Source organism: Podarcis erhardii, assembly GCF_964252035.2.
Source record: "Podarcis erhardii genome assembly, chromosome: 2".
Lineage (NCBI taxonomy): Eukaryota > Metazoa > Chordata > Lepidosauria > Squamata > Lacertidae > Podarcis > Podarcis erhardii.
Window position 1 is genome coordinate 90,566,079 of NC_138498.1, and position 25,979 is coordinate 90,592,057.

General features: G+C 42.7%; 1 protein-coding gene across 3 annotated transcripts in view; it reads left to right on the plus strand.

Moving 5' to 3' along the window:
- The first annotated feature begins 14,134 nt into the window (after positions 1–14,134).
- The window catches only part of SRGAP3 (SLIT-ROBO Rho GTPase activating protein 3), a 186,715-nt gene continuing 174,870 nt past the window's right edge, over positions 14,135–25,979 (plus strand). For 2 of the 3 annotated variants that reach the window (XM_081852399.1, XM_081852400.1), the window contains exon 1: positions 14,142–15,083. In XM_081852399.1, coding sequence (XP_081708525.1) covers positions 15,017–15,083 — 67 coding nt within the window. In that variant the 5' untranslated portion in view covers positions 14,142–15,016. Of the gene's footprint in view, positions 15,084–25,979 lie in introns of all 3 variants that reach the window. The other variant, XR_014154050.1, reaches the window with a different exon arrangement.

The window sequence follows — 25,979 nt, forward strand, 5'->3', positions numbered from 1 at the left end:
AATATACTGTCCCCTTATATAGGCATTTTATTGACATCATTTGGCTGGAGACCTGCACTGCAAAATTTGGAAAAGTGTGAATTTTAAAATTTCTAAAATTTCACTTTGCATATTGATTCAAAAAGTTCATATTAGGTAGGTTCACATTAAAATCCTACGTAAAATATGGGGGGGGTTGGGGGTTATTGGGTTATTTTTATTTTGTTTATGTATTTTGTGGTTTTGTATTTTGATTTTGTTCTGTGAACCGCCCTGAGACCTCTGGGTATAGGGTGGTATATTAATAATAATAATAATAATAATAATAATAATAATAATAATAATAATATATATGTGAAGCAAATTTCTTCCCCCATCCCTAGTCACAGCTATACATTCCATGTATAGGAACTTTTATATCACCTCAAACATGGTGTGCTTTCCCACTGAGTCATCTGGTGCATATATATTCAGTTGCCAGACCACAAGTGTGCAGTAATCATCCAGGGCAATCAATTGAGATACATGCGCGCGCGCACACACACACACACAAATATATATATATATATATATATATATATATATATATATATAACAATTTGGAGTTAACCCTTTGCAAGACACTGTGAAACATGGTCACACTGGGGGGTTGTGCACTGCCTGAATATCTATGCATGTGAAAGACTGGCCACTTACCTGATTCCAGGTGTGTGGCAGTTGTGGGCCATTGTGGGACAGTCACCATCCCCAGCAGCCAAGATGCACGAGCATGGCGTGTTGAGACTCTATCCAGCCAACTGCATTGCAGGACATAATTTCCCGCCAAAAGCATTAATTTGAACTGGCCAATCAGGGATCCTCTAGTGGGCAGACTGGTGGGCTGTGGATCGGATGTTTCCACTCTGGTTCACCAGTGACGCTTGAAATCCAACTGCGCAGTGCACCTTCAGCACAGTCTAGCCATTGCACGGGGAGGCGGGCTCTATGACTGGAACCGCGAATCAGGAAAAATCAAGGTTCTTCCATCCCATCTTATTATCTTCCGTCAAGTGGGAGCAATAATAATGTCGTCATTAATGCTTGCATTAGAACCTGAATGGATTGATCAAAGATATGTGTCTTCGTCATCTGTTTTATGACGGGGTTCTCCTGTGCGCTTCAGTCTTAGCATACTTTCCTAAGAGAGCCAGTGTGGTGTAGTGGTTAAGAGCGGTGGACTCGTAATCTGGTGAACCGGGTTCGCGTCCCTGCTCCTCCACATGCAGCTGCTGGGTGACCTTGGGCCAGTCACACTTCTTTGAAGTCTCTCAGCCCCACTCACCTCACAGAGTGTTTGTTGTGGGGGAGGAAGGGAAAGGAGAATGTTAGCCGCTTTGAGACCCCTTCGGGTAGTGATAAAGCGGGATATCAAATCCAAACTCTTCTCTCTTCTAGTGTCAGAAGGAGATGGAGCGCTTCAGGCATGTGTGGTTATCCATGCAAGTAACTCAAGTAACGTTTGCCTCGTTCTCTAAAGTGTGCATGATCTGCATATCATGAATACTTACTTTCTGAAGTCATATACAATGCTTGCCAGCCAGAGCTTCATGAATTCTCCTTCATTTAGGACTCACTTGGAGCTAGCATTACCTCTGCTTCTTGAGCATAATCAAGGCTACTGCCCTGGAAGTAATCTGTATTAGCCTTACTGGAGTGACCATGTTGCTATAGCTACCATTGGCTTCCTTATACCTTGAAGCTGTAAAGTATTTATTTTTACAACGAGAGGCTTTTCTCTCCTCCCACACTCCTTTTTTTTGAAAATTGTCTGCTTGGTAAGTGATGCAAAGTGTCCCTTTCTTTCCCTGGTTCAAATACTAATATATTTAGTCAAGACCACTGATTCATAGAGTAACAAGTTTTCCAGATGCTGCTGCTTTATTTTTAGTGATGTCTGAAGAGCAGCCAGGCTCGCCGAGATTATATAACAGCAATGTTATTGCCTTCATATTGATTTTGCTTTCCTGGTAAAATAGTCACAAATCTTTGAGGAAGTGGATGGGCCTTGGATATTATGCTTCAGATGGGGTGGGACGGGGGAGACATGGACTGAGTCTGACTGCCAAAAGAAATCAAATTCAGGACTACAGTAGAGCTTGCTTGTTAGCTGGAGAATCTGATGCTGGTGTCCTCACCTCAGCAAATGCCTTTACAGTGGTACCTCGGGTTAAGACAGAGCAATTCTAAACTCTAATTATGCTGGGGCAGGAAAATGAGACATGCATTTGCTGTGCCTGTGGAATTTGCATATAGGACAGTTCTGTAAAAAGTGTATCACTATCTCAAAACTGGACAAATGCCTTCAGAGAGAACAAATTCTTTTGTCTTTTCCAAAACAAAATATAAGATAATTTGATCGACATAGAAAGTTTCCTCTATATTTTTCTAATTTACTAGGAGCATAGCTCAGTGGAAAAACTAATGTACTTGGTACTGCTTCATGATCAAGCCTCAATCTGTTTAGGGCAGGGATGGAGAATCTGTGGACCTACTGATGTTGGACTTCAGCTCCCATCAGCCCTAGCCAAGATAGCCAATGGTCAGGAATTGTGGGAGTTGTATTCCAACAGCATCTGGAGGACTGAAGTTTTCCATCCCTGATGTAGAACCTCAGTCAGGATAGCTGGTGCTATCCTAGATGGAAGACTGATCTGATTTTGGGGGGCCACTAGGGGCGCATTGGAAGATGGCCAACAATGCCATCTCTCCGACCCACACGGGGTAATTAAGAGGCTGTTATGGGAGTAGGCAGCCTCCCTGTTGCCCCAAGGGAATGGGGAACACTGCCCTTGCCTGCTGTGCCCATAAATCACCCCCAAATTTGAAAGAAGGGGGTGAGGGCACTAGGCAGAATGCCCCTGTGTGGACCTCGGCTCTCCTGGACGCTGTCTCTGATCACGCACTAGCTGCAGCAATTTGGAATAATTAATTACAAAAGAAGCAAATGCACATATTTCAAGTGAAGAAGGGGAGTGAAGTCTGCTAATTTAAGTGACCTCTGCGAAAGAAGACGACGGGTTGGAGAAACAGGAATATTTTACGATGAAGATACACCAAAGGCTGGGTATGTCGGCAACAGGACTGAATGGGGGGGGGAACCTTTTTTACTTTCCTTCTATGTGATTTACTAAGAATCCCTCCTCATTAGAACCGTCGGTTGAACTGACCCAAGCAGGATGATTAAGGTCTGTGTGGAGATAAACTTTAACCAAAAGTATGCTTTATGGAGATTGAGAAGCAATAAGAGCTTTTGGAATGGCGCAGCAATTAATTCAGAGTCACCATCTTGCCAAAGGATTTATAGCCGGGAGGAGGAACGGACTTGTTTTCAGACTGCATTCCTGCTGAATCTCCTCAGAGGTTTTGAGAAAGGAGGCAGATTGGTGAAGATTAATGACGCTAAGACTGTTTTGATGTATGGAAGTGATGTTATATGGAAAACGTCTGGATATGGCTACTGGATAATAAAAAAAAATATCCACGCAGGATTACAAACTGTTTTAACCAGCATGTGGAGACTATCAGAGGTCACAAAGAGAAAGGAAAAATATATGAAAATAACAACAAGAGATGTGGAAAAACAATAAGAAAGGACTGGATAGTACTGTGAACATCATATGGTTAGATTTGTGGACATTAAAACAGCAGCAAGAAGCAAGAAGTTGATTGGATCCCCTTCGGAACTTGAAATATGGGTACCCCCAACAAAAAATTAAAATTCGGCTGTGTAATTTGGAATTTATGTAATTTGGTTTGATTTGATGTGATTGGTCAGTTAATAAAAAATTATTCTTAAAAAAAAAGGAAGACTGATCTGATTTCATATAATAAGCATTCCTTATTTTTATGTTTTGCTTTAAAAAGGGGCTTAAAAACTTCCCTTTGTCCTGTGGCTTTCCACTAAGGGAAATTGCTCTTTAGGGCTCAATTGGAGCAAACAGCAATTCAGGTATTCTGCAGATTGTCATTTGTTCCAACTTATCGCTAAAGAGTGGGTTTTCCCTAGGAAAGGAGCGGGGTAAAAGGAAAACAGCTCAGACCCATGCTTTCTAGGCACAGGACAAGTGGAAGTGTGAACAAGCCCTACATATTTAAAAGTACTTAATGCACTGCATTTTAGTAATAAATAATAATAATAAATAAAATTATTACTATTGTTATTATTTATACCCCGCCCATCTGGCTCGGTTTCTCCAGCCACAGTTTAGGCCCCCATAGGCAATTAAAACCATAAAACAAGTTCTAAAATACAAATATTTTCCATTTAACTAAACTAAACAAAATAACTAGCTTCATATATTGCTTCCACAATGAACACTTCCTGCCATATGAGTCTATATGCTGTACTCCATACATTAGAATAATATTATCTGAAGAAATAGTTTGAAACACTTCCTAAATAATATATATATATATATATATATTGGCAGTCTCTCTGGTTGAAGTCACAGGCTGGCTGTATGAACTGTTAATATGGCCAGCTGTCTGGATTGGCAGACTAATCCACGCCACCTTTTATGGTTGTAAGATCTGGAGGCTCCAGAATGGAGTGTAAAAAGTGCTATAAAGACACACAGAAAGGAAGGTGTCTTCACTGGCCACTTCTGGCCTTAAAAGAGTAGCCAGTCCAATGAGGGAAACAGTTACAGATCTTTCAAGAACAGCACTTGTAGAGATTAAATAAGACCACTGTTTTTATGACTCCTATATCTCTCCCCAGAGTCGTCCGCGACCGGACCTAACGGTCAGGGGTCCCTTATTTTTAACGTTTTATATCTCTCTTCTGAGGATGATTCTTGTGTCTTCCAGTGTCCATGGGGAACACTCCAACCACCACTTTCCCTTATTGCTGTATGATAAGTCCATCACGTCGGAGCTTTGATTGATGGACGCTGCAAAGGTGATTAAAAGAAAGTTTTCACTCTCAAAAACAAATGCTGAAAGTTTTAAACTCCCAGTACATTTCTGAGCACAACTCAAAGTGTTGCTGCTGACCTTTAAAGCAGTAAATGGCCTTGACCCAGTATACCTGAAAGAGCATCTCCACCCCATCGTTCAGCCTGGACACTGAGATCCAGCGCTGAGGGCCTTCTGGCAGTTCCCTTGCTGCGAGAAGTGAAGTTACAGGGCCCCAGGCAGAGGGCCTTCTCAGTAGTCGCGCCCGCCCTGTGGAACTCCCTCCCATCAGATGTCAAGGAAATAAACAAATATGTGACTTATAGAAGACATCTGAAGACAGCCCTGTTTAGGGACGTTTATTATTATTATTATTATTATTATTGTTATTATTATTATTATTATTATTATTATTATTATTGATATTTTGCTGGGAGCCGCCCAGAGTGGCTGGGGAAACCCAGCCAGATGGGTGGGGTATAAATAATTTATTATTATTATTACTGAGCAATTAAGCCAGGGCTAAGTAGCCACAAGGACTTTATTCACTCAACTGAAGACTGCAGTCCTGTGAATTAAATGTCTTAACAGGGCCAGTTGACTGTATGTATGTATGTATGTATGTATGTTGTTGTTGTTATTTGTTAGTTTCTATATTAATCACTTTACCCACACATCTCAAGGTGATACACAAAATGTAATAAAAGCAACACAAAAAATAGCAACAGATAAATTTAAAAATGATACCGAGCTGGGGAAGCTTGTTTATTCCTGAATGTAAAGCATGGCTGCTGGGAAATGGTGGTTTAAGAATCCCACCTAAATGAATTTGCTAAATTAAATTTGAAGTGGAATACAAGAAAGGAGGGCAGGTGGAAGTCAAGAAAATAAGGCTATGAAGGATATGAATTTGAAAAGAGTCTTTTCTTTTTCTTTTTTTTGTTCTTTTTTATGTTGAGTGTTTGTACTTTTGTATTTCTGTATTTTTGTGGTTTTGTATCTTTCTTGTGTTTTTTCTATTTATTGTTTATAATTTTTTTATTGTGGAAATTTAATAAAATATCATTAAAAAAAAAAGAATCCCACCTAAAGGAGAAGACATAGGGCAGTACCTGTTCCCAGGTACTGTGCTGGGCGTTGCTCATTGAGAAGGCAGGGATGCCAACAATGGGTGGAACCAGAGCCAATTCCAAGCAGAGCTAACTAATTCTAGTTTTGTCCCCATTCTCCTCCCTGCTATGTTGTACAAGGTCAACTCCAAGATTAAGGAAGAGGCTGGCTCCTGGGACACACAGACTTTGCTCTGATCTAGTGGGATTCTTTCTATATTCTTACTATCATACTTATTGCCTTTGAATCAAGGTGCTCAGTGCTGTTGTAGAAGTGTGAAGATACAGTTGGGTTACTCATCGACTGACTTAAATCTAATTGGAGGCTGTGGCTGGATGGTTTCGTGGGAGCCGGTTGAAGTTAAATCCTTCGAAGACAGAGGTCCTCTGGCTGGGACGGGACGACTTGGGACTGAGGGGGCAACTCCCATCTCTTGCGGGGGTGCAATTAGTGCCAGCACCATCCGTTAAGAGTTTGGGTGTAATCTTCGATACCTCCCTCTCTATGGAGGCGCAGATTGCAGCTATAACAAAGGCGGCATTTTTTCATCTCCGCCAAGCTAAGCAGTTGGCTCCTTACCTCTCTCGCCCTGACCTAGCCACTGTGATCCACGCGACGGTCACCTCCAGACTGGATTATTGTAACTCGCTCTACGTGGGGCTGCCCTTGAGACTGACCCAGAAACTCCAACGGGTGCAGAATGCCGCAGCGAGACTCCTTACGGGGTCTTCGCTTAGAGATCACATTCATCCGGTGCTATACAAGCTGCACTGGCTCCCGGTGGAGTACAGGATCAGGTTTAAGGTGCTGGTTTTAACCTTCAAAGCCCTATACGGCCTAGGGCCCTCGTACCTACGGGACCGCCTCTCCTGGTATGCCCCACAGAGGAACTTACGGTCTTCAAATAAAAACACCTTGAAGGTCCCAAGCCACAGAGAGGTTAGGCTGGCCTCAACCAGAGCCAGGGCTTTTTCGGCTGCGGCTCCAACCTGGTGGAACGCTCTGTCACAAGAGACAAGGGCCCTGCAGGACTTGACATCTTTCCGCAGGGCCTGCAAGACAGAGCTGTTCCACCTGGCCTTTTGTTAGGGCGCAGCCTGACTCCCTCCTTTGGCAATCTTTTCAAGACTTTAGCTTATGGTTGCCATTAATTTTGTTTTAAACTCATTTTTATAATGTTTTATAATGTTGTATTGTTTTAGTGTTGTTAGCCGCCCTGAGCCCGGCTTCGGCTGGGGAGGGCGGGATATAAATAAAATTTATTATTATTATTATTATTAATGACGATTCACAGTTAAAAGCAATGGAAAAATAAAAGGCTTTAATGCTGGTGTTAGGTGTTCCTGAGTATTCAGACACAATTCTCCTGTTATTTGCTTAACTAGCCAGCGTTACAGTGGAAGCCCTAACTAAGCCTTCAGCAAGCCTTGACCTAGAAATGACTTGTCAAGCAACATAGCTTTGTGTAGGTGGAAAGAACACAAGGAGCTCCCTTATATGGAGACAGAAAAATGATCTGTTTAACCCAGCATTGTCTACGTGGAGTGGTAGCTGCTTTCTAATGTCTTTGAAAAGACATCTGCTCTAGTGCTTGTAGTTGAGATTCTTTCACAGAGATTTTTTTTTTCTTGCAAAACAGAGCAGGGCTATGCTATGATAGCCTGATCCTTGAGGTCTGATCTGATGAAGGAATGGACAAACAAAACTGGTGAAATAACCAATCTTCATCACAGGACCAAATTCCTATAGTGTTTTTTTTTTTAAAAAAATAATTTTTATTAATTTTACAACACAAACAAAAAACAAACAAACATAACACGACTTCCCCATACCTCCCCTTCACTGCATCCTTGTTTTAAAATTTTTTAGCAATCCTTCATCCAATTTTATATTTAATTCTCTTTAAAATTTTCTTAATCTTAAATTTTTACAGCTGTAATTCTTTATATCAAATCCCTTGACATCTTAACATTCCGAAATTTTACAACAATTTTTAAGATAAGTTTTAAATTTTTCCCAGTCCTCTTCCACTGTCTCTCTCCTCTGGTCACGAATTCTGCCGGTCATCTCTGCCAGTCCCATAAATTCAGTCACCTTGATCTGCCATTCTTCCAGAGTAGGTAGTTCTTTAGTCTTCCAATACTTTGCCAAGAGAATTCTTGCTGCTGTTGTTGCATACATAAAAAATGTTCTATCTTTCTTTGGAATCATTTGGCCTACCATGCCCAAGAGAAAAGCCTCCGGTTCAAATTCCTATAGTGTTTTGCAATACAACCGTTGTGCTTTGATTTCCCTATTATATTGCAGAGGCAAAGATTAAGCAAAAATACTATTGAGAATTTACAGACCTAGAGAAGGGGAGAATCAAGTCTGTTGCCGTCAATGGGACGCATGAGAAGTTGCATCTTAATATTAGTGCTGGAGAGCTAATGCATTACAAAAGCATTTATCTTGGATAGGGTCTCCCACATTTTTAACCTGTCCCATCCTGTGCTAATATATTAATTCTGTCTCCCATCCAGTACTGTCTTAGTTGTCGCAGTCTGCTGTTCTCTCCAGTTCTAAAATTGCTATTTGGCAATGTGAATATGGTGCAGGTAATCTTTACCATATCATAGTTGAGACCCACATAGTGACGAGTGGGATATAAATTTCTATCCAAAAAATTAAAAAAATTAACAAAACTGAATTGGGTTTGTGATCCATTCAGGTCAAGCTATTAACTCTGATTCTCCAGCTCTATAGGGTCTTGCACACAAATATTTTTCATGCCTTAAACCTGGAGTCAGTACATGAGAAATAATCAGGTTGCCAGAGTTCGTCATTCTTTAATTCAGAAAAAGAATTTGTTCAGCTTGTAATGCTTTGTTAAATATATTTTGTATTGAGCTATTTCCTCTCCAAGTTATGTTTCATTTTGGTTACATCTGCACATACGCAGTCAGCATTCATCACATCACTTGCCTAGCCAGTTGATCTGTAGATGTATGTGCAACATTTTATTAAATGGAAACTCCCTTGCTCTTACTGAGGCTATGTACACGTCAGTGACTTAAAATGCTGCAAGGTTCTTTCCTCCTGCTACATTTCAAGCTGCATTTTTTACATTGCTGTACACACCAGAGATGGAACAGAGATGTCTTCACCCAATATGTACTACCTAATTTGTTTCCGTGTGCCTCATTGAAGCTGTCATCTACTCATGTGCGATGGCTGTCTCAAATGTACACACTTCATCTTAACCATGGGTGAATCTAGGCACAGGTTAAAAATGCTATAAGTAAGTCAGAAATTAAATCGTTACCCCAAAAAAAAGCCTATGTAAAAATATAATATAAATTCCTTTTTGCTCTCTGGCGCCACATGGCGTTGCATGTTTATAACGCATTCAAAACGTATTATTGTGATGAATGTAGCTGAGTCACACGGCTCGTTTTCACATTGGATGAAAGCTGGTTAGTGGGCAAATGCGTCAAACAGGAGTATTTCTCAAGAAACTGCAGGCTACAAATGGATTGTAGCTAATGTCATGTGTATTTGGCTTCGCTGTGAAACTATGTGAACGTCAAAGCCAGCTGTATTGTAAGAGTGTGGACAAAAGTTATTTAATGCTAAACCCCTTGTTCTCATTGAAACTATCTTTGATTGCTATGAAACTATATGAATGAACTACACAGCCAGCTCCTTTGTAGAACTACAAAGTTCCTTAATGTTTACCATTCTCGATGAAACTCTTATTTATTGTTGTGAACTATGTGACTCAACTAAGCAGCCTTTTTGTCAGGTGCATATGTTCACTGTTGTGGTTAGTTCTTTCAGTTGTTTCTTATACACATTTTTTGTTTCCTATCTACATGTTAAACCCTCTTCAAGTCCTGCATATGTTTGTTTTTGTTGGCGGTGTGTTGTGTTTGTGTGGAGCTGAATTTCCAAGCATCTCTCTGCTAAAGCTGGTGCTGAGAACTACAATTCTCAGGGAGCAGTATGATAAGGTGAAATGAATGTGCTCATGCCAGAATTGCAAGCTGGAAGAGAACCTTTAAAAAACAGAAAAAATTCTGGGTTTGTTTCCCCCCTCCTCCCTCCCAACCCCCTTTCATCTCATTTTCTTATTCAAAGTCTATGCCTAAATGTGCGGATGGTGCTACTTGTTCTTAATTTAGAAACTACTCTAATTTTTTTAGCTGCCTGGCTTTGAAATATTCCCAAATACAAGAAAGCTTTTTCTCTGTCACACCTTAATGCCTTACCTTCAAAACTTTTAAAGGGATGCATATAACACAATTCCTGTAAATGACAGATACTGCCCTTGTAATAACTAAGAGGTGGAGTCAGTGTCAATTTTTCTTTTTAACAGCAGTTTATATCAGGAAACACTGATATACAGTGTGATATAACACTGTTATTACACAGTCCCTTCCAGGGCAGTCTCCTGAGTCTCTTGTCTATCATTTCATTGGGTGGAGGGGTACAATTTTTAATTATTAAGCAAGTAGCAAAATTTCTTAGCAGTGCAGGTTATTGAGAGGAATTAAAGAACCCAACCCTCACCAGCCACAGGCAGGGACGACCTGGTGAGAGGGATGACTCCTGCCCCTGCAAAAGAAGCAAAAGGCTTCAGCAGACCATCAGCCTCAAAAATAGATTAGATTTGTATTCTGTTGTAAGCTGAGAAAAGCAACTTTTTATATTATTGTAGACTGTTGTGGAAGCCTTTTTTTTAAAAAAAAAAGAGTAGGGTAAAAATACTTCAAATAAAAGAATATATTTTCCCCCCTGGACACTCACCATGAAAGCTCATAACTGCTGAGTTGATTTGAAGTTCACCCAACATTAAGGGTGCTTCCACACTCGGTGTTAAATGTGGGATTGCCACACTTCTTTAACTTGATACAGTGCATCCACACAGCACTGTTTCCCTATCGTTGTGAACCTGTATGTTCCCTGTGGTCCTTCCATCTTTTCTCAGGCTGCATAAATACTTCTAAGAGAAACAGAAGGGTTGTGCAGTCACCATAGTTGTAGATACCTTCAGCATGTTTTTTAAAGGGTGGGCTTTGGACATGGGCACTACAGTGGTACCTCTGGTTACATACGCTTCAGGTTACAGACTCTGCTAACCCAGAAATAGTGCTTCAGGTTAAGAACTTTGCTTCAGGATGAGAACAGAAATTGTGCTCCGGCGGCGCAGCGGCAGCAGGAGGCCCCATTAGCTAAAGTGGTGCTTCAGATTAAGAACAGTTTCAGGTTAAGAACAGACCTCCAGAACAAATTAAGTACTTAACCCGAGGTACCACTGTAATGGGCACACATTCATTATGACGTTTGTGGTGGGTAATGTTTTATTATCCCCTTTTTGTTATTTTAATTAAGAAATATAATTAACTTTTCCTATTAAACATATGAAGACACAGAATACATTACTCCAGAGTAGATTGCAATATGTGATCAGACTCTTTCACCTGTACACATTTGGTTGTTATAGTCAGGGTCTATGATTTTCCATGTCTGGCTTAGTTTTTATGAAGCAACATCACTTTCCTGCTCTTTGTAATAATTAAATATTCAGCATACATTATAGTGAGGATGGAGGTGGAAGGAGGAAGATGGCATTGTAATTCAAAATGACCACAAATGCAAACAAACACAGTAGCAATGGATAGCTTATAAATGCATGTATGCCTATCTGCCTTCCTGGAATACATTTCACATGTTGGATACCATCCAAAAGAGTTAAGTATGCATAAGTTTTCCTTTAAAATCAAATGATCATTCGTATGTGCTTCACAGTTGGCTTGATATTTTTAAATCTTTAATAATTATTCAGAATTTCCATTGCACTTTTGAATTTAAAGTGTCTTAAAATGATTTCACTTATCTTGACAGCATAAATAAGTGTAAATCGTAACAGTGCAGAAATAAATTGCCTTGGGGGGGTTGGAAGAACTAAATAGCTGTACATTTAAGGCACATTTAAAGCACATGACTTCTCCCAAAGAATCCTGGGAACTGTGGTTTTTAAAGAGACCTGGGAATTGTAGCTCTTTGAGGGGTAAACTACAATACAGTGGTACCTTGGGTTATGAACTTAATATGTTCCCTTCACATCGGAAGTCTGTTCTTAACCTGAAGCCTTCTTAACCCAAGGCACGCCTTCCCTACATAGGCCTCCTGTGGCCCAAAAAGTGGGTTGCGTTCGTATCCTGGGGCAAAGTTCACAACCCGGTACACCTACTTCTGGGCTTGTGGAATAACCTGAAGCTTTTGTAAGCAGGACTGTTCGTAACCCGAGGTACCACTGTACCCAGGATCATTTGGAGTGTGAATGCACTTTAAATGTATAGTGTGTACGCAAAGGTTCTCGTGGCTGCAATCCTATGCAGGGAGTAAATTCCATCAAACACAGTGAGATTCACTTCTGTGTATCATTGTGGAAGCACAAGAGTCGCACATAAGATTAATTTCTGAAAGCATGTAGTCCCAGTTGAGAGGGGGTTGCCCTTGTATCTGGGTTCAAATGGCACTTCTTCCTTGGACTCATTATATGGCCTGCAGTAATTCACTGGGTGCCTCCAGATGACCTGCTTAACGAGCATTCTTCCTGATTTATTTGAGGGCAGACTAGATTACATTGGGTCCGAACAAGTGTTATTCCCCCATTTCCCAGTGTGTTTTCCCATCACTTTATTACCAAAAGCCTGTTGGGGAAGTGGTTTTGCTGTGCAAGACCTCCTAATCCAGTATAATTGCAAAACCTCATTCTTAATCAGTATGTGACTGAATGCCACCCCAAAATATCAATAGTCTGGAAGCACCCACTGTTTCTTAACTTCAGTTTTCTGTGTGCAATACAGTGGTACCTTGGGTTACATACGCTTCAGGTTACAGTATCCGCTAACCCAGAAATAGTACCTCAGGTTAAGAACTTTGCTTTAGGATGAGAACAGAAATCATGCTCCGGCGGCACAGTGGCAGCAGGAGGCCCCATTAACTAAAGTGGTGCTTCAGGTTAAGAACAGTTTCAGGTTAAGAGCGGACCTCCAGAACGAATTAAGTACTTAACCTGAGGTACCACTGTATAGCTATAGCAAGCAAGGCTGCAATCTTATTCACACGGAGGTAAGTGGCACTGTATTCACTGGCGCTTACTTTGAGGATTATACTGTAAGACAGCATTTCTGCTTGTGGGCTTCCTGTGGGATCAAATGGGTCTTTGGCTAGATCCAGCACGACCCTTTTTGCATTCTTTAGCCTATTTACCAGGGGTGGTAAACTTGTGGTTCACAGGCCAGATCCATCCAGCTGTGGTACGCCAAAGGCCCAGGAGTCCCTCGCTCAGCAAAATCAGGCATTTATTCGATACCCTCTGGCACCAGACTGGTCAGGTAACACAGGAAATAAGGAAGTCCCACTAAACTTTGCAGGGCTTACTTCTCAGCAAGCATGCCCACGACCGCACTGTGGATCTGCTGCATTGTCAATAACTTACAGCGCCAATAGTGGGCACCCATTGCCAGAATAGGGAAAAGGGCGGGGAAAGAAGTGATGGAGGGGTGGGACAAAAAATGCCAAGAACCGCCCGCAGCAGTGTGGAAGCTAACGTGCCAAGCGTGCACCCGGAAAAGCTGACGACTGCTTGCGATCTCAGCTTCCTACCTGGAACCACCTATAGGGCAAAGCAACACAGAATTTGATTTCGCCCTCCCTCCCCTCGCCCTAAACTTTGCACGAAGCTAACTTGGAAACTATTACGCTGCTCGGTGCTAAAAAAAAAGAATCCTCTGTCAAATAGTGAGATCAAGGCAATTTCTTTAAAATGTAAATCATTCTAGACCCAATTTGCCTCCCGCTCGAATTTACCCGTCCCTCCAAATCTTTTATTTCCGCAGGAGAGGAGGCCAGGCGCTGCTGTGAGACAGGACTGCTCCCGCAGATCTCCCCCCGCCTTGCACGTTTTTGTTTGTTTTGCTTTGCTGGCGGGGCTGCTGCCGATTTCCCTGCCCCTTGCAGTGAGCCGAAGCGCCCTGCAGGCTGCAAAGTGCCCGTGGTTACAAAATGCGGGGGGCGGGGCCTGGCCTGTGCGTGACGCGGAGCGAACTTAATTCAAGCCCGCAGTCAAAAGCAGCTCCGTGCACCGGCGCCGCAGACCGGAGCCAATGCATTCGCAGCAGCCAAACTAACTTCGGGCGCTCGCTCCCCCCCATCCCCACCCCTCGCCGCCTGTCACCTTCCCCGTTCGGCATCGGGAGCCTCGAGCCTGCTTGGAAAGGGGGGGGGGGGGCGTGTATGTCTGTGGGTCGAGGCGGAGCCGGGGCTGCGATCCCCGTTTGCAACCTGACCTTCCCTTGGATTACAGCCAGAGAGCTTTTCACGCCGCTCCTCCTTGCTCGGGGTTTGCCTGCATGCTAAGGAAGGAGGAACCTTTGCGTGTGCTGCTGCTTTTTCTTCTCTGATCTGCCCCTCCCCTCCCCTCAGCTGCTTCCAGGGCTTGGCTGTGCATTGATTGATTGATTGATTGATTGATTGATTGGATCGCCGCCTTCTCTTTCTTTTTTTTAAATCGTCCTCTCCAACACAGCCCGTCTCTTTGAAGGCTACTTGGGTGCAGGTGACACACCCTCCTCCTCCTCCTCCTCCCTCTCTCCCCCCACCCGCACCCCCGGCGCTTCATTCACTCCTCTTGTTAGTACAAGGGCAATAGCTGTAGATTATTGGATCTGCCAGGTTCTTCTTCTTCCTCTTCTTCTTCTCCGAAGCTGCTGCTGCTGCCGCTTGATCGCCGGTCGCGGAAGGCAAATGCCGGGGAAGGGAGCGAAGAAGAGGAGCTGTGTTGTCTTTGCAGCAAAGTGAAAAACGGAGAAGGCTGCAAAGCTGATCCGGCGGAGCAGACCAAGCCGAGGGAGAGACTTTCTGCTCCTCCTAAAAGAAAAGATAAGAGGAGAGGAGGGTGGGGGGGAAAATATCCTTGGGATCTTGGTAGATCTTCCCGAAGATGTCATCTCAAGCCAAGTTCAAGAAAGACAAAGAGATCATAGCAGACTATGAAACTCAAGTAAAAGGTGAGTGGAAGCTGTACCTCTCTTTCTCTCTCTCTCTTTCACCCGGTTCCCTTTCCTCCCCTCCCCCAGCCTCCCTCCCCTCCTCCTTTCTCTCCTGCCGCCCTCCCATTTTCATTGTTATAAATCTTATTATGCACCGCTAATCTTATTGTGAAAGCCCTTGCGTTGTCCGAGCAAGCCCTGGCTGCCGATGGCTCGCTTTTGTGGACAGCAGAGGTCGTGCGGTTGGGGGGTGGGAATCGCGGGGGGGGGGGTAGTAAAAGCTGCATTGCAGTTGTGTGAATGGTGGATTTTTAACAGTCTCGGTCCGGAGTAAGAGCTTCACTTTAAAAGAAAAAAGAAAAGTAAAAAATCTTCGCCACGGCGAGGTCTGGAGCCTTCTCGCGAAATCGCTTGATAAATGGTGCCTTCCTTCGATTAAAGCCCCATTTCGGTGTAGGCGGGGGCACCCATCTGTATATAACAGATACAGTATGTGGCTGGCTAGATTTGCATCTGCATAGATGGAGTATGTAGGCGTCGATTTATATATATGTGTGTATGTATATCTCCCATATGTAGAATGATGCTTCTTGATGTGGTGCCTTTTCCACCACGTCAAATAGCATTTAAGACGAAAGGGTCTGCATTTCTTCATATGCCTGTGTCTTAAGCCTATCTTTTATTTATTTTTTAAAACTACACAGAGCACCCCCCCTTTCGTTGCCTTCCTTAGCTCTTAGGTTACACAACCCAGGGGAATGGGTAGGGCTGAGGACAAGCAATCTCAGCTGATGGGTCCTGGAGGCTCTGCACAGGGAGGAAGGAAGCTTGGGTATCTGTTCTGCTTCCACACCAGTACCTATGGACGACACACCCTTGGATGAAGGTTTGGCTCTAATCTGGTGGGATCCGGCCTGTTGTTTTCTGCCACAGCCTCATCTCTCTCCTCTTGTCCATTAAGCAACACCCCGAAGTGCAACATAAAACCCACGCACCACATTGCATTCTTGGTTTTTATCAAGCATTTAGAAAAACAGAACTCTCTTCCTTCTCATTCATTGATAAAATCAAAGCCCATTAGCAATATAAACGTGAAACATGGTGCGGACTTCACCCCATACATTGTAGTGTTTACTATGGGACTGACATGACATGAAGTATCAGTGTTTACGTCTGTTTTGCTAATCCATGGATTACTGATGGACTGATGCTGAAAGGGCAAGTAGTCTGGTTAGCTTTGCATGTGCATGTTCAGTGCTGAATGGTGAGTAGTGCCAGCAAAAGATTTGGGGTGGGGGTGTTTGATGGCAAAGTTAATGGTGAGCTCTACCATCTGCACCAACCATTGGTGCTCCTCCTGTGATTGTGACATAATGTCATAAGACGATATGTATGCTATTAAGTAGTTCGATTTTGTTTTGTTTTTTGGAAGCCTACATTACATTGAGTGTGTGTGTAAGGATTTAATGAAGTATTAGAAAACAACTTTTAAGGTGGTGCATGTCTATTACGTTATTCGTTCTAGCCCATCCTTCAGTAAATGGTCATTGGGTGGCCTTTGAAAATATTAGTTTCATGCAGTATATGTTCACATAATAAAATAAAACTATTTTTTTTTTTTTTAAATCCATAAATAAAATCATATGACACATATAGGCATGGAAGTACCAGAGTAAAACCAAGAGAAGACTATCTGTGTAAGCACCACAGTCCTTGTAATGAATAGTTTTGGATGTTATCCAACTAAGTCACACATGAAATAGACCCACCCAATCAAATGACTTAAGCGTGTATTGATTTCAGTGGCTCTGACAGAGCTGATCCATACTCCGATTAACATTGGGTATCACCCTCTGTGATGGGAAGGTTGGCATTAGACTAGACCATTTTACAGATATTTGAGTCTCTAGGGCTGCAGTTTGATGTCCCTTGCCAAAATAGACAGGATGAAATCTGGGAACTCTTGCATGTTGGTGGAAATTTTCCCATTAACTTCAATAGAGGCAAGATCTGACAGATTAAAATGAAAGAGAACATATTATCCCATATAATTGTTCTTGGATATCCTGTAGTAGTTCCTACAGGAAGCTTCTTAATCTGCTGCTGTTGCCATAATGTTGTGTTTCAGTCAGCGGTTATTTCATTGTGAGTAGTCGAGTAGCTTGCAGTGTTCCTTCCTCTCTCTCTCTCTCTCTCTCTCTCTCTCTCTGTGTGTGTGTGTGTGTGTGTGAGAGAGAGAGAGAGAGAGAGAGTGTGTTAGTTCTAAAAGGGCTATGTAGCTTTAAGACTAGGGATAGCTATGGGGATCTGGTCTTTCCTCTGTTAAATACAGTTAAATTTTATATTGAGAAGAAACGCTTTCAGATTTATTTCCTCTTCCCAGAGCACACTTGGAAAGCTTCTGAATAAAAATAATCAGAATGTACACACTAAGCACAATATTAATTGAAGCACTGAAGCACCTGGGAACTCTTTTGAGCAGCAGAATTAAGACTGGTTGAGTCACCTTCAAGGTGAGTTCCACCCCTTCATCTCCCAGATGCTTTTAAGCAGGAGAGGGGAACCTTTTCCACCCCAACTCTCTATGCCAGCCATGGGCGTGGTCAGAGGCACAAGGAGGCGGGGCAGCAGAGGTGATTATTACCTTTCCAGTTCCTAGCCATTCAACAGTCAGACATTTCTATACCTCACCCCCATGTCTCTACTCAGGCAACCAAAGTGTTATCAGAGTTAAAGGGCACATCCTAGCCTGCCAAAGTACTCAAGGCGTGAGGGTAGCCAGGAATTATGTTGGAGGGGTGTCAGGTTTTATGTTTTTTTGGGGGGGGGGGAACCTCAGTTACCGTATTTTTTCTGTGTATAAGATGCTCCCATGTATGACACCCCCTATTTTTTGGACTTCAAATTAAGAAAATACCCCTCAACACTACCCATGTATAAGATGAGCCCCAATTTTAAACCTAATTTTTTGATTAAAAAAACCTAGTCTTATATACAGAAAAATATGGTAGTTATTTTGTATTGATTTACTTGATTTGGGGGGGGGCAGCTGCCCCTCCCTGTCCCCTCTTGGCTACACCCATGACTTGAGGGCATGGAGACAGCCTAGGGAAGGCTGGGGGGCAGGTGGTATGACATGGGTCGAATCCTGAGAGCTGAATGGATTCCTGTGTTGCATGAGGTTGGATTAGAAGATTCTTGGGGTCCCTTCCAACGCTATCATTCTATGAACGGAGAGATCTGGAGGGTCTTGTTTCTCCCCTGGCCCTAAGGCTCCCCATCCCTACTTTAAATAGATCCATGCTGCTTCTTGGATCATTGTCAGACCTTCTGAAAAGGGGTATTTTTGGGACTGGGAATTGATCTTTGGTCTTGTGTATCTGTTTGTTGTATTCGGCATTTTCGGTCTTAAGTGCTTCGCTTTGAACAGTGATGCAACTGTCACAACACATGCTGCTGTATGCTAATTGTCAGCCGTTTGTGTATAATTTGGGCAATTTCCATATTATCGTGCCCTGGATTTAAATAGTTGCAGTACATACTAACTCAAGGCTGGTGCTCTGCCGTAAAGCTGGCTCTTGATCTAAATAGCCACTCCCAGTTGAAGACGAGCCAGTTGGCAACCAAAGGGGAGTGCTTACAGTGGTGTTCCCAGGGTACATGAGGCAGGACTTGCTAACTGTGAAGGAAACTTGCTGCTTGAGTCAGGATCACATGATCTACATGGATGGTGTTTTGCTGGTGGGCCTGATGTGAGGGCTTCAGTTCCGGCAGCAAGTTGTCCTAAATCAGAGGTGGCTAACCAGTGGCCCTCCAGAAGTTGTTGGGAGTCCCAGCCAGTGGGCTGGGATGATGGGTGCTGTAGTCCAGCAATGTCTAGAGGACCACAGTTGAGCTATACCTGTCCTACATGATACAGCGTTTGCTATCACCCATGGCAAGTTTTGGACATTTCCTGCTCTATATACCAGTGGGTCTGTAATATGGTTTACAGAATGTGGCCTCATCCCTTATCCTTCAACCTTTTATTGCGATGGACTGCTCCAAAACTCTTTCCGATGTTCACTCATTTTGATCATCCAAGACTTCTCTTTCTTATTTCCTCTTCCAGATAAAAGAATGCATTTCTGCTGTTGGGTCATTGCACTGGGTCTTTTTATTTACTTCATGTGTCTCTCGTCTTTGGTATCTGAGCTGGCGTTCAGATGACAAGAAAGCCCAAGCATTTTGCTAAGAGAGCTGACTTGGCAGAGTATTTAATTCTTGAACTGAACATAAGAAGATGCCTGCAAGATTAGATCAATGATCCAGCCGTTTCCAACAGTGGTTTCCAACAGTGGTCAAGCAGGGTGTGAAGGTGGGAGGGGCTGTGGAACAGCTGAAGTATTTTGTGGCAGGTCCCAAAGATTTTACATGCTTTTGGAATGTGAGAAAAGGGGGCTTCTGTATCTTCAGTTGCCTGTCTGGAAGGAGAATGTTTCTGACAAGTCTGAGAAAATGCTAACTAGATGCCGTCACCTGTAGCACTTGGATTCCCTATTGTGGCTGCTGTTAGTTTGTGAATAACTTTGCTTTATTTTTTAGTGTTAGTAGAATTTGCTAAGTCCAACTGTTCATCCTAGGGTAATCGGCAGTACAGGTGATATGCTTTGGAGGGAGGCTTGCTGAGAGGGGCTGAATTCTACATGTGCCTTCTACTGTTTTTTGGCCTTTGGTTTCATTGTGACTAGTGGCTGGAGGTAGGGGGAAGACAGGTGATAATTTACTTATTTACAAGCCACTTTTCAGAGTTAACCCTCCCAAGTTGACTCACAACATTTTAAGATAACATTTCACTATGAAATATTGTAATCCATAAAACTGCCATCTGAAAATATTATGATAGCAGCAGAAAATTGTTTATATCATTAAATATCAGTTTCAGTATAAACAAGGGCACTATTTTTTTTCAAGGCAGCCATTGAATACAGAACATTAAAATGTCAGTTAAGGACTTCCGGGTTAGCGCGAACGGCTAATGGCGGATTCCCTCCGAGCTCCGGAGGGAATCGGCTCTGCTGAGGACGGGTCTTGCCGTGCCGGCGACACGGGGACCCTCAGAAACCGCAGGCGCGGAAGCCTGCGGACTTGGTGACTCGGTGGGCACCTTAAGCGCCCTCCCCGACCCACGAAGAGCCTTTTTAAAGGCTGCGGAGAGGGTACGGAGAGTGGCGTGGTGCTGAGAGTAGACCGCTACCTCAGTAGAGCGAAGCCGCAAGCCATGGCCGGAGAGCGCTGACTTTCTTCCCAAAATTTGGACTGGATAACAAAGGACCCGTGAGTAGTGGAATTTGGACTTTAAAAATTTTATCCTGTGAATTCGGCACGATCGGGGGATGTGTTAAAGGGAAGTCCGCACCCCCTCTACTTATAGACGTTTCAAAGCAAGGAACGGAGAATTAAGGCGGAATGAATACTGTTTTGAAGATTTAAAAGTTTCTCACAAATTTGATAGAACAAGATTTTTGTGCTGGAGAGAAAGGGAATTTGGAACTTTGTGTGTATCCCCCCCAAAAAACCCGGGAGTGTCCTATTTGGGTCCCGGAGGAAGAAGTGAAAGGAGTTTGACAGCTGTCAAAGAAGCTGTCAAACGGGCGGACAAAGTAAAGAATTTTGCTATTTAATAACTCTTGGAATTAAAGCTGATACATTTGGACTGAGGCGATTGGAAACAAAGTATTGATAATAACAAAGTAACAGATTGTTGGAAAAGGACTACTAAATAACTGAAAGCCCCCTAGGGGGAATTAGTGACATTACAATGGCTGCAGAGGGAAAATTACTGGCGGAGATAGAAAAAATGTTCTTTCTCGTGGGAATCCTGCGGGAGCAGAGTGTGGCTCTGGGTAAAGTTTTTATGACCTTGAATCCTGAAACAAACGGCTCTGCTGAATGCACAAAGGAGATGTATGATAAAAATTCTGCAGCTGAGCAGGAAGAGATGCCTTTGGAATTGACAGAGAAAAAAGAAGGAGTTCAGACACTACAAGTGGAAAATATCAACCAGGAATCTGCAGCGTTAGAGTATGAGCAAGAAGACCTTTGGATTACAGACCTGCGAAAGATGAGAAAGAAGAAGAGAGAAGCCCCTGGAGTACTTGGAATATTAAAACTAGAAAGAACAAAGCAATATGATTGGGACTTTTCTCTTGAGTATGGAAAACTAGATGGCCTTTCGCAGCAAACACTCTTCAACATTCTGAATGAAAGAAAATATGATCTGACTCTGACTGAACTCCTTCGGGGTCTTAGGACCATCAAAGAGGACTACCAATATAACTGGCAGAGAGGGACTGACAGAGAATCAGACGCCTCGGACGTGAGGAATCCGGGCTAGAAATATTTTTTGTTTGTTTTCTGGACATTTGTCTAGGAAGGGACAGAAACCGGGGCAGGGGGGGGAGGGAATAGAATTATAAAATGTTATGTTTTGTTTTACTTGGTCAATGTGACCTATAATTAATATAATAAAGGGAAAATTTGTGAAGGGGAAGTTAGATCGACCTTAAAAAAAAAGAAATTAATGATTATAAGAGAATTGGATAGTTGAATACAGATAAACAAAAGAATTTAATTTTTAAAAGCAATGTGAATATCTTTAAGAGGTTAGGTAAGAACTTGCTGAATTAATTTTGGAATTGGGATGTAAGAGGAGGGGGTGGGGGGAAGTCAATGAAAGTGGGTAAAGAAACTTAGGGTATGTAACTGTATTTGTGTGTTTGTTTGTCTTTGTCTTTGTGTGTGTGTCTGTTGTTATAAAATGTAAAAACCCAATAAAAATTATTTTAAAAAAAAAAAAATTAAAATGTCAGTTAAAAGCAGTTGCAAGTGGATTTCAAAGTCCATTTAAAAATTTGTCGGTGTGGGGGCACTGTAATGCTCCATAAAGAGTGTGGATCATGGTGACCAGGCTGTGAGTCCTGGAATACCTGCTCTGTGCCTTGCAGGCCATTTTCCCCCTGGCCCGGGAGTGCAAAGTCCTGACTGACTCCAGCTGCAAAAGCTGAGGCTGTTGAACAGAATCATGGACTGAGGTATTGGTTGGGGATTTTTGTTGGGGGAGGTTGTTGCTGTTGTTGCTGCTCATTTTTTGTATATTTATTTCGGATTTTAAGATTTGTGTAGAAGTGGTTCAGTTTGGTTGTTTGCTTTGTGATGTCTTGCTTTTTGTTTATGTCTGCTTTTCTGTGTTTGCAGTAATGTAGTTTTTTATATGTTGTTTGTCCACTTTGTATGCTGCCTTTCCAAAGCCAAAACCATGCTCAATTAAAATGATTGATTGATTGAATCATTTCAAGGAGTAGGCACTCCTTGCTACTGAGGCCACCTGGGTATAGTGACAAAGTGAAGCACAGGCTGGAATTCCAGGCTGATCTTTCAGAAGGAGTGCAATCCTCTCCAGAACAGGATGACTGCCTAATTCCAGGACATGAGAACCACCATCCACAGCATCTCTCTCTTACTGAGATTCACCTTCAGATTATTGGCTCTCAGCCTAGTACTGCTTCCAGACATTCGTCAAGCACCTGCACAGCATTTATGGATAGTTGCCTTGGACTGAATCCTAGGAAAGGTATGCTAGTATCGAAACAACTGTCAATTAACTCGTAAACAGATATGTGGCTCATAGCTTGGGGTAAGTACAGGTTGTTTTACATGTTACAAAATGGTCACATGGAAGGCATGTGCAGATATTGGTGTCTTGTGACCCTGCATGGGTGCATGTGAGCTTACTGTGTGCTGTGGAATGAGCTGGGCAAAGTATATTGTGGTTTGTACTAGGTAAAGACAAATTTCTGCATGAAGTTGTTCTCTGTGTAGGAATTTATAACATGGAGCAATGGTTCCTTAGTGTCAACATGCTCTCCAGTCTTGCACTTTCGGAAAGTAGTGTCTGTTGCACATACATGTGAGGGAACTTTTAAGCTGTGACGATGGGTGATTTCAGTTCACAGCTGCTGTTACTGTGCGCCCATCTGATCATTATTTTTGCAATGGGGATTGGCACCCTGTGGCAATTGTGCATTGTTCTAGCCATGTCATGAAGCAGAACTTGCTGCATGAATTGAGGCCACGAGGATTCAATGGGTTTCTTCAGTCCTGGCTGCTACTGATGTAGATCAAGAGCAGGGAATCCACGTAGCATAGTCTGCTGTTTGAATTCGGTCCTTCACAATATGGTTGGGGTGAGAGAAACTTCCCTTGAAGATGTCAGGATGCAAATAGTCTAAACTAGCTATAGTCTAAACTTTGTTAAACTGTACAGGCGCCTCTAGCACAAGGTGCCTTGTTTGCCCACACACCCATTCGTTGTTGTTGTTGTTGTTGTTGTGTGGGTGACATTCAGTTTTGGTTACAGTTATACCATACATTTTAATTATTCTAATGGCACTTTTAACAGTCATAAAAATCCTGGAAACTGTAGTTCGTGTTTGTTTGTTTTTAAAACAAGTTATTTAAGTTTTTCATGCAAACAAGTCTAACACTAACAATAAAAAATAGTCAAGGTACAAAAATATAGGCTGCATGCATTTTCCATTGCATGGTAATAAGCTTGTGTGTAGAATATATATATTCACAATTGTTTTTCCATCCTAACAAGTCTTTCCAGATTTCACCACTTGTCTGTGGTGTCTTTGTTGTCGTCAGGTCTTGTGTCCATCTTATAAATCCATGCCATTGGATGGCGAAATCATCGTTGTTTAAGGGTGCTGGGAGTTATAGCTCTGTAAGGTCAGCACCCCGAACAAACTACAGTTCCTAAGATTCTTGGTGTGTGTGTGCCACAGTCATTCAAGTGGTATAAGAGTGCTTTAGATGCATGATGCGGATGTAACCTTTCTTGCATGGAGGTGGATGTAGATTAACCCAGGAGGGAACCAGCCTCAGTACAGTGGACTAGATTAGTAGATGATCAGATTCTCACCTGCTGTGTGATTCTAAGCCTGTAAGCATAAAATAGCTAATTGCTCTGTTCCTAATGCTCACAAGGTGGCTTTTAAGATGAAGTGAAATGTAACAGTGCCTGGAAATTGTCAAAGAAATAGTTTGGGGAGGATTGTTTGTGTAATGGCTTTTGATCATGGTGTTATAAAACTCTGCACCAAATTACAGAGTAGCTGATTATTCCAGGCAGTCAGCAATCCAGCATCGAAAACGAAGACCTGGAAAGGAAAGCTTTTAATTGTTCCTTTCTGAAAAGGGCATGTTTTGTGCTTATTTACCTCTTTGCATCAACACAAGATGATATATGTTGCATTAATGAAATGTATAAGCTAATGATAACTTAATGCTGAGGGCCAGGAATGGTCTGTGCATCTAAAATTGCAAGGTGCTTTAGCAGGTCAGCTACTGGGAGCTCAGAGAAAGAAGCTTAATTTGGAGATGGCAGGTTGAGGTTGCCCTGACAATTGCTGATTGGAGGCGAGCCACTATTAAATTGAAGAAGTTGGGAAAGCACTGGTGTATGAGGCTGGGAACATGAGCCAAATGGGAGCCATGGGTCAAGAACTCGAAGAACCAGAGCCAACAGAGGCTGAAATTTAGGATTAATGGGGGCTGTGTGGTGGTGGCTGAAAGTGTAAGTGGCATTGCTTGTTCACTTGCCTTCCCCTGCAAGATCAGGCCACCCCAAAATGGATGTGACATTTGCACTGAGGGTTCCTGCCATCTTCTTAATGTGTAGTTCTTTGTAAAGCCTGGAATTGTCACCTGATTGAAGAAATTGCAGTTGGTTGGCCAGCAGAGGCATACCCAGGGGCTGGCAAAACTAGCCCTCGCTTGCAGTGTAGGCCCGTGGGTGAGGGCGCAAAAATCACCTATCAGGCGTTGGAGTCCTCGTGCAACACCTGGAGCGTCCCCTTGGTTCAACACTAGAACACCTGCTTTGTCCACAGAAGGAATCCGCCAGGATCTCCAGCAGGAAAAGGTGCTGGGATGGAAAGGGGTCCTTGAAGCAGCTTCCAGGCCGAGAGCAACATGGGCACCCCATCCAGCCCTGGTGCGTTCCTCTTGTCCAGGCAATCTCATTTGCTTCTCAGTTGTTTTTTTTGTGGGCTTGGTCAATGTAGACAATACTAAGCAAGATGGACTAATGGTCTGACTCAGTATAAGGCAGCTTCTTATGTTTTACATTTACTCCTGAATGTGGCTCCATAACTTGGTTCTGAAGCAAGAAGCATTTTTTTTAAGATGACTTACAGATGTAGACCAACATTAGAATGGTCATTTCCTTCTGTATGTGAAAGAAGGTGAGATATCTTTAAAGGCAGCACTTGCAGATTGTGATTTTGAAAATAAGTACTTCTGTCAGTTGGGAAGCAATTTTTTTAAACGTTTAGTAGAATCTATGGGGAAAGTGTCCCCTAAATACTGTTTTGCAATCTGTTAGACTCCTATTAATTTCAAATGTTTCAGTCCTACTAGTTTTGGCTTTAACCAGCAGGAAACATTGGAATGGAATGGAGCAGGGGCTGTAGGCCGAGGTGTGATAAGACAGAACTAGGCCTAGAATAAAATGAGGTCAGATATTAAATAATGGACATGATATGGGGTGCCAAGTTGGACAGCACCTTTGGACAGCAGCAGTGTTGTAATGGCAGCAGTTCTCTTTTCTGTCTTTTCTGTATGGTTTCTTTCCTCTGAAGGCCTAAACTGAAAATAATAATTTTGCCAAAACTTGACAGCATTGATAATCTCTAGTAAATCCTACAAATGCCAGCTCAAGTCTGGGACTCAAACCATCTGGTTCATAGGTGGCATTCTCTCCTGCAGTTGGAACAGTTTAGGCCAGTTGTGGTTTTGTATTTCTTCGGTTGGCTGCTGTGGTTCATAACAGAGCGATAGGTGGGATATAAATATGAGCATATTTTTCAA